The sequence below is a fragment of the Littorina saxatilis genome, linkage group LG1 (genome assembly GCF_037325665.1).
Source record: "Littorina saxatilis isolate snail1 linkage group LG1, US_GU_Lsax_2.0, whole genome shotgun sequence".
Classification (NCBI taxonomy): Eukaryota; Metazoa; Mollusca; class Gastropoda; order Littorinimorpha; family Littorinidae; genus Littorina; species Littorina saxatilis.
Window position 1 is genome coordinate 75,189,725 of NC_090245.1, and position 15,724 is coordinate 75,205,448.

The following is a 15,724-nucleotide window of genomic DNA, read 5'->3' on the forward strand; positions in this document are numbered from 1 at the left end:
TTATTTGGCTTTCTAGCTCCATAAACATCCAAGAAAATGTTAAATTCCTACTGCAAGTATTGGCCCGTCTGAGCTTGACCCTCTCTTGACTCTGACTTCTGTTTACTGTGCTGAGAACAGGGACCTCTATAATATAGGTCTATGCTGAGAACAAGCAGTGTGACTTGGATCAGGTTCAGAAATGACCAAACCCTAAAAGCATGTAAATTTTCAAACATCTAGCCGCTTCAAAAAAGATCAAGAAAATGAAGGTTTAAAAAAAAAAGTTGTTACCAGAATATTACCAGAACTTAAACTGGACCGTACTCAGTGTCTTCCTTATGATGTGTGTGTGTGTGTGTGTGTGTGAGTGTGTACGTGCGTGTGTGGTTGTTTTTCAAATGGAGAGTACCGTGCAGCAACATGTCACCAACAGTGATATTTGCCCCAAAAGACACCATTTGCACTGACGAGGAAGTGTGTTACTGAAGTCGGTCAGTGTATTCAGTCAGTGTTTTGAGCTGGACATTGCCGACTCATTGATAGTCCCGGCATTTCCTTTACCATTCTTTCTGGTTTCATGTTCTAGTGCTTGTTGATTCCTACAAATTAACTAACACACGCGCTCGATAATTCAAGTTTATGGTCAGATCATAACAAGATGTGTCCGCATGTGTAAGCGGCCACGACGGTGTGTGTGTGCCGTGTGTGGGGGTGTATGACAGAGTATGTCTGTGTGTGTCAGTGTGTTTCTGGGTGGTAATGTATCTGTGACGGTTTGCTGGTGCATTGCATGATGATGTGTTGATGCACAACAGGGATTTCCGACAGAAAGTGAGCACATCGCTTTTGGAGTTTAATAATAAGTATGGCACACTGCTTTATTAACATCAATAATCACTTATTAACGCTGCGGTTATATCGCAACCATAAACATAAATCGTTTCTAAAACATAAACATCCAAAGGAAAACAAACGGAACAACTTCAATAACAAATGTCAATTTGTGCACAAACACCCATGTTTGGGGGATTTGCACGTCTGCATGTTTATAAATATAACACATCTAGTGGGGAAAAAGCACAGTAACTGAACGCTTGACATTGAACTTCCACAATACGGTACGCCAAACTTAAGTTATGAAAGCAAAAAGCGCCAAAAACAACCATCACCACCACTACCACAACCATAACTACAACCACAACAATAAGGTGAGTCTGCACGTGCAGCACTATAATTACTAACTGAATGGATTTACTGACTTGAACTTGGCTACATCACGCAGATCACAGAATTCTGAGGTGTAATGAATGGCGGTTATGGTGTTTATAGTTGAAGGGATATAACTAGTGCTTTTTGTAATACAAAGAGGTTGTCAGGAGTGGTTTAACTTTGAGAGTGGAAACTTTTAACAGTTCAGTAAAATTCCATGGTTAGCTACGGACGGTCAAACTGGGTTCGCGGCACGTGAATTTACAACTGTGCGAGTTGTTCACGTTATAATCGCAACCGCCTGATTTTGTGAGTTGTGATTGTAAACTGCCTGACAATTGAAAGTCATTCGACCTGGGCTCTCGGATGAGAAACCTGCTCTTGCTTTTGATGTCAACCTTGGAACCGGGAAACATTGCCGGGATGACTTGGACTTTTGTATGGGTGCCGCCATATTGGAAGATGAGGTACTTTGCTAGTTTTGTGTGAACTTGAACATTTCTTTTGTATGCGCGGACATGACTTGTGTACTTGAATAATTTCGGAATCGTATAATTTTCTTGTGCTCGGTTGGTGTGTTTTTGAATATTGTTAGTTGTTACAGTAGGGTGTTATATTTTGTAACAGGCCGCCCCAGTCTGACTTGTGCGGGGTGGTGCCAGTGTGGCGAGGGTGCGATGGAGGCCGTAAGGTTGAAGGCTAGCTACATCGTCACCTCTACATAACGTAAAAGTTATGTTTTGTTTATTTGCTTTCTTGTCCTTGTAAATATGTTCTGACGTTGACAATGAATGAGTGAGTTTCACAAGGTCGTGGACAATGAATGAATGAGTTTCAAAAGGTCATGAATTGATTATTGTAAGCAAGAAAAGATTTGAGAATTTGAGGAATGAGTTGATATTTGCTATGTCAGAAACAAACCAATTTGTATGTTCTAATTAAACCATTGGCAATTGTTTGGAAAGAATGAGTTGGTGAAAGACTACAAATTCTTCTAATCTTCTCTCTGCTTTCCTAAACTTCTGAGCGGGAGTCAGATGATTGACTGTGTGTGTGTGTGTGCACATATAAAGAATCTGGAAGGAGATTAATAAGGATAACTACGGATCTTCTTTATTTCAAATCTCTTACATTGGCGAGCTTGCGGTTGTATTAATTGGAAAATTTTTGAAGATTAATTTTTTTTTTGTGCGTTCCCTTGAGTGCAGTTAGGCTTATTTTATATTATTGACTTGTAGTGCTGAAGTGTTGTTTGGTTTTGCGCAGATGCTGATGCATGCAGTCTGGAGGATGGACATCCTTGTCATCTGCCTGTAAAGGGAGCTCCTTGGTCTGTGGACGGATGCATCCTGTGCCTGACTGAACGACATATTTTGGACAGGAGTGAGTCATTTGTCATTTGCTTATCTGACACTCAAGTTAACATTCTATATATTTTTGAGAATAATTTGTCTCTCTGAGTGTTGGTTCTTGCTTGTGAGTAGGTTCTTTTTTCCCCCTACTTTACATGAAGCGCCCTGTAGGTTAGTTTTACCTACAAGTGAATAATACATGACACATCATTTTTCCCTTTTACGTGTACACCGTTTGTAAATAATTGTGGGTCAGCAATGCCTTGATTCATAAGTGTATGGGAATGGGAGTATGTCTAGTTTCTAGGCCAAGTTTTTGAGCGGAGCCTAGTTTCAAATGTATTGATTGTTTCCCCTTGTAGTTCGGTTGATCGGTTTCCTAGACTGTGTCACTTTAGTACTGCACTTGAGGAAGTCAGGTAAATTCTAAAGTTTAGTGGACTATTGTGTTCACGTTAGTCAAAGCTAAGTCTTGGTGTTGCCCTCTAGCATTCTATGTAGTGGATAGTCATAGTTTGCTTAAGTGATAGCGGTTTGTTCACGATGGCATCTCAAGAAGAGGTTCAAGCTTTGATAGCGCAGTTTAAGGTGGAGGGTGAAGCCTTAGGAAAGGATGGTGCATCACTGAACAAGTATGTGGAAGATAGTTTGCGTGAGGAAAGAGCAGCAAGAAGAGAAGCTTTGTTGAAAAGAGAAAATGATATTGCTCTTCAAGAAAAAGAACTCGCTGCTGCACGTGAGCTTAAAGAGAGAGAGTTAGCTGAACAAGCTAAGATTGAAAATCTTCGTCAAGAAAAAGAACTCGCTGCTGCACGTGAGCTTAAAGAGAGAGAGTTAGCTGAACAAGCTAAGATTAAAGAGAGAGAGTTAGCTGAACAAGCTAAGATTGAAAATCGTCGTCTCGATATTGAAGAAGAAAAGGCGAACAGGGAGGCAAAGTTGCGAGCAGACGAGTTGGTTGAAAAAGCAAGCAGGAATAAATTGGCCAATCGTCCCAAGATTCCCTATTTTGATGATAAATCAGATGACATTGAGAGTTATCTGTATCGCTTCGATAAGCACGCAGCTAGCTTGAAGTGGTCAAATGATGAGAAGGCTTTGATTTTGCCTACTCTACTCAGAGGTCGTGCTCTGAATTATTTTCAAGAGTTACCAGTAGAAGATACTAATGACTATGCCAAACTGTCAGCGCATTTGTTGAAGAGATTCAAATGTACTGAAGAAGGTTTCAGAACGCAGTTTCGCTCATGCAAACCTGAATCTGGTGAAACCATGCATGTCTTTTTCTCCCGCATGAGAAGATTTTTTACTAGATGGACAGATATGGCTGGAGTTGGCACAGATTTCGCTTTGCTCTGTGACTTGGTGCTCAGAGAGCAGATTCTGTCTAGTTGTGCGTCGTCTCTGGTTACTTTTCTGAAAGAAGACAAGCATACTACTGCTCAAACCATGATAGACGCAGCTGAAAGATACAGGGAAGCACATCCTAGTCAAAACCTAGCAGCAAAAGGTTCTAGTGATCCTCTGTTGGCTAATGTCGGTATTCCAAGTGGGAGAGGAGGTCATTCAGGGTCAGGTGGTCGAGGTGGTCACAGGTTTTCTAAGAAGAATAGTCAGGCTGACTCAAACCCACCGACAGAACAAAGCTCTCCTGATAATAAGGGTGGCAGAGGTGCTAGTCAAGCTGGTAGAGGTAGAGGTGGTCAGAACTATCAGAGGAAGTGTTGGTGGTGTCAAGATACTTCGCACAAGTTGGCAGATTGTCCCAAAAAAATGCATACTGCTTCAGTATCCGTTGTCACTGTTGAAGAGTCCAGCTGTAGTGAAGACGAGCAGTCTGTGGCGTCAGTAGGATTTTCAGGTAGTGATGAACTTCCCGAGTCTATTCAGACATGTGAAGGTACCTTAAATGGTAGTGAGGTCACGGTCATGTTGGATAGTGGGTGTTCCACGGTTGGGGTCAGGAAGTCCCTAGTGAGAGATGATCAGTTTACTGGGAAGGTACAGGTGTGTAGACAGTTCAGTGGGGATTTGGTTCGGTTACCCATTGCGATGGTGAGTCTGGATACACCATACTTTTCTGGAAGTGTTGAGGCATGTGTGATCGACAATCCAGTATGTGACGTCATTTTGGGTAGAATACAGGGATGTACATTTGGATGTGTCGAGGTTACTAGCGCAGTCCAGACAAGAGGTCAAAAAGCTAGAGAAGAACGTCCTTTTAGACCGCTGTTGACCGCTAAAGTTCCCCAACTTGATATTAATGCTGAGAAACTGTCCAAAATGCAAATGGATGACAAAACGTTGCATGATCTGTTCGAGAAAGTTGGCCAAGGAAAATCGGAAGAGTCGTCTGGTTGTGTGGTGTCGTTTGTTGGTCAGAACCCAGTTGTTGCCACATTGGGAGTGATCAGTGGGTCCAGTGCAGTAGAGGAGGTAGACATTCAGAAAGTCAAACTACAGTCAGTTCCCACAGTTCAGACTGAGAATGTAGATGATGTGGTCTATAGTCCAGACTTGTCTATGCAGGCAAAACAAAAAGTGCAGGCGGTGTTTCAGAAGCATCAGGACAAAATGACGGATTTGCCTGGTACTTGTGACCTAGTGCAGCATGTGGTGAGGATTCCTGAAGGTGCTGTGGTCAATGTGAAACAGTATCCGTTACCATTTGAGTCTCAGAAGGTGGTTGAAGAAGAAGTGAAGAAGATGTTAGATCTAGACGTAATAGAGCCGTCTATTTCTCCGTTCTCGTCTCCTATTGTTCTAGTCAAGAAGAAGGACGGAAGTACTCGTTTTTGCATCGATTTCAGACACCTCAATAAGATTACGGAGTTTGACGCTGAGCCAATACCGGATCCGGAAGTTCTGTTTGCTTCATTGCAGGGCAGGCAGCATTTCACGAAGATTGATCTGGCTAAGGGCTATTGGCAAATTCCGATGGCAGAGTCTGATCGAGCAAAAACGGCTTTTCGTACCCCTCAAGGTCTATATCAGTTCAAGAAGATGCCGTTCGGAATGAGTACAGCACCAAGTACTTTCGCGAGGATGATGAAGATGTTGGATCTGGATAGGTTCAAATCTGTTCATTTCTTTGATGACGTACTTGTAGCCACAGAAGACTGGTGTGAGCATCTAGAGGCACTTGACGGACTGTTGACAGAACTGGGAAAACATGGGTTGACTGTGAGACCGTCGAAAGTAGAGGCAGGGTTTGACTCTATTGAGTTTTTGGGTCACATAGTTGGGGAGGGTAGCATGCGTCCAGTTCCCTCCAAAGTGTCCAAAATCTTGAATGTCTCTGTCCCAACCACAAAGAAACAAGTCCGGTCATTGGTAGGGCTCATCAGTTTCTATAGGCGCTATGTCCCAAGCTTCGCGTCTATTGTGTCCCCCCTGGTAGAACTCACAAAGAAGAACCAACCAAACAAAGTTCGTTGGTCAAAAGAGTGTCAGATGGCTTTTGACAGGGTCAAAGAAATTTTGTCGTCTGAACCACTGGTGAGATTGCCAGACTTTTCCAGGCCGTTCACAGTGCGGTCGGATGCATCCTCCACGGGGATTGGAGCAGCCCTGATGCAGCCTGATGATGACGACGTCCTTCATCCAGTTCTGTATGCCAGCAGGAAACTGCTGGAAAGAGAAACCAGATACTCTACTGTGGAGAGAGAGTGCCTAGCGTTGGTGTGGGCAGTTGACAAATTCCATCGCTATTTGTTTGGCTCACATTTCTTTGTTGAGACTGATCACAGACCGTTGACGTACTTACGACAGTCCAAAACTGCCAACGGCCGACTGTTGCGATGGGCTCTGTCTCTCCAAGAGTATTCATTCACAGTAGTGCCAATTCCTGGAGTCAGGAATTTTGAGGCTGATGTGTTGTCACGCTTGACGAAGTGAATGGAACATGATGGTTGAAAGGACAGTGAAAAGACTTTCTGCAATCAACAAGGACAATACTTTTTGTGCTGTGAGTGTTGATATGCTGTGTATGTATTAAGAACTAATTTAATTTTGTTCTTGTTTTTTTTGTCACATTGTGATTATTTATTTAATCTGGCTGGAAAAATTTGTTTGGATATTTTTGATGCTAGTACCATTTTGTGTTGTAGTCGAGGTTTACTGTATTGAGTTTAGCGGGGGCTACTCAAACTTTGTTGGCGATCTTTGGTACCAAGAACGTCAATGTTATTGCATTCAGTAATAGGCGAAAATTGCTGAATGTCCATGAGTATAACTATTGTGGATTAACACAGTGGGTGATTATCTACACGGCGGCGTAAATGTGGTTTATTATGCTTGCCATTGTTGCTCATGTTTAAGGACAGCCTCGTGGCTTTCGTCACTTTTTTGGTGGATGGCACTGTCTTTTGGTTGTAAACTGATTGCACTCTTTGGGAACGGACAGAGTATTTAATAAATGTTTTCCTTATGCTTTGATTATTTATTAATCTATTTATGTATTTTTTTATGTATTTAAAATTTTTTCTTGTTACTGGAATACTTATACTTGTACAGTTTTTGAAAAAAAAATGTTCATTTTGGGTTCACATTTTTTTTTAATCGGGGAAAGGGGTGATGTAATGAATGGCGGTTATGGTGTTTATAGTTGAAGGGATATAACTAGTGCTTTTTGTAATACAAAGAGGTTGTCAGGAGTGGTTTAACTTTGAGAGTGGAAACTTTTAACAGTTCAGTAAAATTCCATGGTTAGCTACGGACGGTCAAACTGGGTTCGCGGCACGTGAATTTACAACTGTGCGAGTTGTTCACGTTATAATCGCAACCGCCTGATTTTGTGAGTTGTGATTGTAAACTGCCTGACAATTGAAAGTCATTCGACCTGGGCTCTCGGATGAGAAACCTGCTCTTGCTTTTGATGTCAACCTTGGAACCGGGAAACATTGCCGGGATGACTTGGACTTTTGTATGGGTGCCGCCATATTGGAAGATGAGGTACTTTGCTAGTTTTGTGTGAACTTGAACATTTCTTTTGTATGCGCGGACATGACTTGTGTACTTGAATAATTTCGGAATCGTATAATTTTCTTGTGCTCGGTTGGTGTGTTTTTGAATATTGTTAGTTGTTACAGTAGGGTGTTATATTTTGTAACAGGCCGCCCCAGTCTGACTTGTGCGGGGTGGTGCCAGTGTGGCGAGGGTGCGATGGAGGCCGTAAGGTTGAAGGCTAGCTACATCGTCACCTCTACATAACGTAAAAGTTATGTTTTGTTTATTTGCTTTCTTGTCCTTGTAAATATGTTCTGACGTTGACAATGAATGAGTGAGTTTCACAAGGTCGTGGACAATGAATGAATGAGTTTCAAAAGGTCATGAATTGATTATTGTAAGCAAGAAAAGATTTGAGAATTTGAGGAATGAGTTGATATTTGCTATGTCAGAAACAAACCAATTTGTATGTTCTAATTAAACCATTGGCAATTGTTTGGAAAGAATGAGTTGGTGAAAGACTACAAATTCTTCTAATCTTCTCTCTGCTTTCCTAAACTTCTGAGCGGGAGTCAGATGATTGACTGTGTGTGTGTGTGTGCACATATAAAGAATCTGGAAGGAGATTAATAAGGATAACTACGGATCTTCTTTATTTCAAATCTCTTACATGAGGGACGACACTTTTTGCCCTGATCATGCAAATACTTCAAGCACAGGCTCATTTGAAACTACGCCTAAGACGCACCTCACACTTTCTCGCAAATTACTACACCTAAGAAACTCATACCACACATTCTTGCTAAACTCCGCATTGAAGAAACTCATCCGACACTCTCTTTCTAAGACTTCCATTCAAGAAACTCATCTCACGCTGTCATGCAAAAACGGCATCGAAATCGAAGTGGCACCGGAAGGCTCCCCCCCCCCCCCTTTCTTTTTGCTCCAAAAATTTGAGCCATTTTGGACCCCTGTGGGTTTAACCTTTGGCATCGACATTGTCACCTCTTTGCCCTATCTTCTTTACTTCTTCGTCTCAACTCTAACAACTTCGAGGCGAAACGGAAATGGAGCAACAGTGATTGATTAATACGTATTCACTGGGCCCAATCTTTTCGTCTCTTCGCCGCAATACTCGCAATTTTCAAGCGTAACGGAAATAGGGTGAAAAGCAAATGGGGTGATACACCCCGGAACGTTACAAAGTAATAGCGAGTACAGGCTTGTAAGCTGGTATCTTCCGAACAACGTTGGTCAGCTTGCTTCTTTCCAACGCTTTGCTACAACACTCGCAATTTCGGGGTAAAACGAAAATGAGGCGAAACAAAAATAGAGCGACAGAGAATGATACTCTCCGGAACGTTCTAATAGGCATTAGATAAGACAAGCTTGCTCAAAAAGGATCTCCTTCTTCTTCTGCGTTCCAGAAGAATAAAAAATAAAAAAGACCGTGAATGATACCCTCCGGAACGTTCTAACAAATAAGACAAGCTTGCTCAAGAAGGACTCCAAAATATGTTTTACAAAAAGACTGTGAATGATACCCACCGGAACGTTCTAACAACTAAGACAAGCTTGCTCAAGAAGGACTCCAAATATGTTTTACAAAAAGACTGTGAACGATACCCACCGGAACGTTCTAACAACTAAGACAAGCTTGCTCAAAAAAGGAATCTTCTCCTTCTTCTGCGTTCCCGAAAAAGGAATCCAAAATCTGTTTAATAAAACGACTGGCTTGTATTGTGCGCTGGTCAAAGTCTCCCCTGAACAATGTTGACCAGCGTGCTACTGTGCGTCTTTGACAAGTGTCTCGTCGACCGGCGCTGCAGTCCTGGAGGCCGTCAGGTTGCTGTGAGACCAGTGCGCTGACATTGCCTGTCCGGTGATCAGGAACTGCCTGTGGTTTTCCTCCTGAGACAGAAGATCATAATGCTAGTTTGTGTAAGTACTGGCACATGAAAATAGTGTATATTTTTTTTCAAACGCAGAAACAGATAGACACAGACCGAGATAAACACACACTCTGTCTCTGTCCGTCTATCTGTCTCTCCCTTTTGATCTATCTCTTGCGCGCGCCCTTTTTTGCCCTTTTTGTCTGCCATTTTTGCACACATACACACACACACACACACACACTACACACTACACACACACACACACACCACACACACATACACATCAACACACACACACACACACACCTACCTCCTGGTCCCCTACACACCCGCACACCAATCACCCCAACCACTGAATCAGCAACACTCACGTCCATGCTGTCAGACAGGGCGTAGGCCACGACGCTGGGCCGCTTTTTGAACACGGGGGGCTTGACGTTCTCCAGCCCGCAGAAGAGGGCTTTGCACGTCACGGCCTGGTTCCTGCAGGCGTTGCCCATGGAGGTGGAGCAGTCCGACCAGCAGCGATGACAACAGTTGACTTGGGGATCTTCCATCATGATTACGGGGATGGACCCTGTACTCCGCGCAGCGACCGCCCTCATGTTGCTGTGACGAGAGAACTTGCTGAAACACAGAAGACGTCCGTTTTTCTCAGGCGAGCCAAGCTAGAAAAGGCCAGACGCTTAGAGGATTGATCAGGGAGTACGCGAGAGCCTCTTTGAAACGATTTTGCGCCAGCTAGGCGATACGCGAGAATACTAGACGATTGGCATACCTTTTCTCATCCCGGCCTGTGAAGACAGGCAATGATGACCATGGTGTTTATTTGCATCACAATGAGTGAAATTAGCCCAACTTTTCATACCAAATTGAGTAACAGAATAATGTTAAAAGGAGGAATTCATCTAAAAGGAAGTTAATTATCGTCCTTTAAGAGACAAAACTACTGAGCGTAGAAACAAAACTCGGTGAAACAAAACCAGCTTCCCAGCTTCAAAACAAGACAGGACAAGCCACTGCTCATACGACTCACCTTCGTCGTAAGTAATATGAATCAGAAATAAATTATCTGCTATTCTATCTCCATCAACATTTCAAGACAATGATAATTTCGAGTCATGATTGACCCAAACTTGGTCTCTCAGTGTGCTCTTGAAATTTGACGACGATCAACCAGACTTTTTACATTTAGTCAAGTTTTGACTAAATGTTTTAACATAGAGGGGGGAATCGAGACGAGGGTCGTGGTGTATGTGTGTGTGTGTGTGTGTGTGTGTGTGTGTGTGTGTGTCTGTGTGTGTGTGTGTAGAGCGATTCAGACTAAACTACTGGGCCGATCTTTATGAAATTTGACATGAGAGTTCCTGGGTATGATATCCCCGGACGTTTTTTTCATTTTTTCGATAAATACCTTTGATGACGTCATATCCGGCTTTTTGTAAAAGTTGAGGCGGCACTGTCACACCCTCATTTTTCAATTAAATTGATTGAAATTTTGGCAAAGCAATCTTCGACGAAGGCCGGGGTTTGGTATTGCATTTCAGCTTGGTGGCTTAAAAACTAATGAGTGAGTTTGGTCATTAAAAATCGGAAACTTCTAATTAAAATTATTTTTTTATTAAACGATCCAAAAACAATTTCATCTTATTTTTCGTCATTTTGTGATTCCAAAAACATATACATATGTTATACTTGGATTAAAAACAAACTCTGAAAATGCTTTTAAGAGTACGCTCATAAGCCTAGCTTGTTGTGCTCCATGTTCCTTATTTCATGTATGCGGTAATAGTACCAATGGAATTTATTGAATAAACTTGTTTAAACCAAGCTCTGAAAATTAAAAATATAAAAATTATGATCAAAATTAAATTTTCGAAATCGTTTTAAAAACTATTTCATCTTATTCCTTGTCGGTTCCTGATTCCAAAAACATATAGATATGATATGTTTGGATTAAAAACACGCTCAGAAAGTTAAAACGAAGAGAGGTACAGTAAAGCACAGCGCAATCGCTACCGCGCCAAACAGGCTCGTCACTTTCACTGCCTTTTGCACTAGCGGCGGACTACGTTCAGTTTCATTCTGTGAGTTCCACAGCTTGACCAAATGTAGTAATTTCGCCTTACGCGACTTGTTATATTTAGTCAAGTTTTGACTAAATATTTTAACATCGAGGGGGAATCGAAACGAGGGTGTTTTTCTTCTAGAGGTCAACAAATCCTGGAAGTTTGTAATTTTTTTCATTTTATCGTTAAAGCTGTGGTCTATTTATGACTATCCGGGGCTACGAGGTTGAAAAGATAGGGCTGAAAATCATGTACATAATTCTGTACAGCAAACGCTACCCGAAACCCCACCTATATACGGCGTGTGTGACCTTGAGAGCTTCAGTTAACGCTTGGATGTTGCAGTGGTAACATCCGGTTTGCTCTCTCAGAGTTGAGCATACTTGTCAAGAAGGATCGAGCAGAAAAAATAAACGCCTTTGCAGGGATTCGAACTCAAGACCTCGAAATGTCGGGGCCGATGTCTTAACCGCTAGGCCACTCCACCAGTGTTGTCAAAAGTAGAAAAAATAATAATTTTATATCATTCTACGCTTGAATTACCATTCACGCGTTGCACGAACGTAAAAATTGCCGTTCAAAGTTGCCTTTATTTGCAAACATGTTTCACGGAATCGCAGTTCATGTTTACACCGCCATGCTACACGACATTTACATTCGCGCCATGTGATTGCTGCGATATCTCTATTTACAACATGCAAGAACAAGTCGCGTAAGGCGAAAATACAACATTTAGTCAAGTAGCTGTCGAACTCACAGAATGAAACTAAACGCAATGCAACGCAGCAAGACCGTATACTTGTAACATCGTCAGTCCACCGCTCACGGCAAAGGCAGTGAAATTGACAAGAAGAGCCGGGTAGTAGTTGCGCTGAGAACGATAGCACGCCGCTTTTCTGTACCTCTCTTCGTTTTAACTTTCTGAGCGTGTTTTTAATCCAAACATATCATATCTATATGTTTTTGGAATCAGGAACCGACAAGGAATAAGATGAAAGTGTTTTTAAATTGATTTCGACAATTTAATTTTGATAATAATTTTTATATATTTAATTTTCAGAGCTTGTTTTTAATCCAAATATAACATATTTATATGTTTTTGGAATCAGCAAATGATGGAGAATAAGATGAACGTAAATTTGGATCGTTTTATAAAAGAATTTTTTTTTTACAATTTTCAGATTTTTAATGACCAAAGTCATTAATTAATTTTTAAGCCACCACGCTGAAATGCAATACCGAAGTCCGGGCTTCGTCGAACAATACTTAACCAAAATTTCAACCAATTTGGTTGAAAAATGAGGGCGTCACAGTGCCGCCTCAACTTTCACGAAAAGCCGGATATGACGTCATCAGACATTTATCAAAAAAATGAAAAAAACGTATGGGGATATCATACCCAGGAACTTTCATGTCAAATTTAATAAAGATCGGTCCAGTAGTTTGGTCTGAATCGCTCTACACGCACGCACACACACACACACACACACACACACACACACACACACACACACACACACACACACACACATGTATACACACACACATACACACACACATACACCACGACCCTCGTCTCGATTGGTTTAAACAAGTTTATTCAATAAATTCCATTGGTACTATTACCGCATACATGAAATAAGGAACATGGAGCACAACAAGCTAGGCTTATAAGCGTACTCTTAAAAGCAAATGAAATTTGGCGGACGATTTTAATATAACAAATTTGAAATAATGTCAAAATAATAATGGTAAATTATGGTAGACAAACATGTAACAATAAAAGGAAACAAAAAACAAAAGAAAAAAAAACCAATGCTAAACTAACAACAGTACTCACACGCGCTCGCACACTCACTCGCACACACACGCATACAATGACTTCCACATGGTTGAAAATAGAATACTACCAGAACAAGGAAATGTAAACAGTACTGCACATGGTCGTTTCGAACATGGATGAGATAAATGCATTCATTATTCAAAACGTTTGCTTAATAAGATAAACCTGAATAACTGGTCAAATATCAATGCATTTTCGCTGTCTGACTTGTCTCTATTGCCATACAGAAAATCATCAGCGGTTAGCAAATCATAGTTGGGCAGTGTTGACAAGGTGACTTCACGTATTTGAAGAGATAAGGGGCAATGAAAAATATAGTGCTCCGCATTTTCAACACGATAACCACAAGTGCATGACGGGTCGGGAATTAAATGTCTGTCAAATAGATCACTATTTAGATTGCTGATCCTCAATCTCAGTCTGCAATGGATAATTTCTGATTTTCGATCAGATGTGTATCTATACGAGGGAACAACAGAATCATCAGAACTAATACGTTTTTTAAATAACCCAATAGAATCAAGTTGTTTTACAGTATCTGGAAGCTCATTCCACAGGGAAGTCGAAGACAGAAAAAATGACTTTTTATACAATTCAGTACGAGAGTGGGGAGTCTGTCTGTCAAGTGGTCTTCGTCTATGGTAAGGGTTCACAGAAGCAACGAGAGGAGGCAGACGTTCTAGTAAGTATGGTGGCACGCGTGCATTAACTAATTTGAAATACAAAATCAATTTGTGTCTTTTTCGCCTCTCCTTCAGTGTTGTAAATCCTGATTCATCGTACAATTTTTTGTGACTCGTGCCACGAACTGCACCTATAATGATTCCCCCCTCGATGTTAAAACATTTAGTCATAACTTGACTAAATGTAAAAATGAGAAGAACTGTAATTGAATCCCTCCAAAGCTCTGTGCAGTTGAAAACAGACATCAAAGAAATAGTTATACATGTATTCACTTCTGAACAGTGGGCGGATAGAGATATAAATCACTAGATGAAACCCGCTTCGCCGGGTACGGCTTCGCCGGGAAGAAGTAGACGGAAGGGAGATAAACGCACGAAGGAAGGGAGATAAACGCGCAAAACACTGGAGAAGATAAGGAAGAGTAATACCCGGCTTCGCCGGGACAGTGACCTTCTAAAAATAGTAACGGGAATATGGATTGAGCGTTGTCGACAGTGACCTTCTAAAAATAGTAACGGGAATATGGATTGACGCCACACGAAGGAAGGGAGATAAACGCAAAACACTGGAGAAGATAAGGAAGAGTTACTGGGAATGGATCTGGGAAGATGAACAGAAAAACTAAAATCGGTTCAGCGCTGCGCGCTGAGAGCACGTGTTGAAAATTCTCATCGACCAGGTTGTGTCCAGGGTCTACCTGAATATTCCCACCAAATTTGAAGCAGATCCATCGAGAACTTTGGCCGTGCATCGCGAACACACACACACACAGACAGACACAAGCCGTATATATATATATATATATATATATATATATATATATATATATATATATATATATATATATATATATATATACTAGATGATTACCCGCTTCGCCGGAATACCCGGCGAAGTAGAGGAATACCCGGCTTCGCCGGGATGAAAGCGTTGTGGACAGTGACCTTCTAAAAATAGTAACGGGAATATCCGGCTTCGCCGGGATGCCAAAGCGTTGTGGACAATGACCTTCTAAAAATAGTAACGGGAATATGGATTGACGCCACACGAAGGAAGGGAGATAAACGCGCAAAACACTGGAGAAGATAAGGAATAGTTACTGGGAATGGATGTAGTGGATCTACAGAAAAACCAAAATCGGTTCAGCGCTGCGCGCTGAGAGCACGTGTTGAAAATTCTCATCGACCAGGTTGTGTCCGGGGTCTACCTTAATATGCCCACCAAATTTGAAGCAGATCCATCGAGAACTTTGGCCGTGCATCGCGAACACACAGACAGACAGACAGACAGACAGAAGCCGTATATATATATATATATATATATAGATATATAGATGCTGCTTCAAGAATAATATAAAATGAATTCATATCAATGTTTTTCCTTCTGTTTCTCAATTGGCGCAGTAGCCTAGTGTTTAGGACATCAGACACGAAGTCTCGAGGTCGAGAGTTAGAATCTTCGCCGGGGCGTTTATTTTTTCCCCTTGATCTCTCTTGAGGATAACTGGTTTTTTTTTTTTTTTTTACATATGATCAGTCTTGAGAGAGCAAGCCGGATGTTATCACTGCAAACTTCAAGCGTTGACTGAAGCTCTCAAGGTCAAACATGCGATATAGGTGGGGTTTTGGGTAGCGTTTGCTGTACCGCAGAATAGTCTCCTGTCCGCCCAGCCGACCTTCCCCTTGACCCTGCTTGTGACCTCGATGTTTGATGCCCCCGCAAGGGTAACGGTACTCTGTAAGC

General features: G+C 41.6%; 1 protein-coding gene across 1 annotated transcript in view; it reads right to left on the reverse strand.

Moving 5' to 3' along the window:
- Positions 1 to 8,576: 8,576 nt before the first annotated feature.
- The window catches only part of LOC138979364 (protein kinase C gamma type-like), a 34,347-nt gene continuing 27,199 nt past the window's right edge, over positions 8,577 to 15,724 (reverse strand). Inside the window, exons 13-14 of the mRNA XM_070352072.1 lie at positions 9,757 to 10,012; positions 8,577 to 9,401 (exon numbers count right to left, since the gene is read on the reverse strand). Coding sequence (XP_070208173.1) covers positions 9,276 to 9,401; positions 9,757 to 10,012 — 382 coding nt within the window. The 3' untranslated portion in view covers positions 8,577 to 9,275. The remainder of the gene's footprint in view (positions 9,402 to 9,756; positions 10,013 to 15,724) is intronic.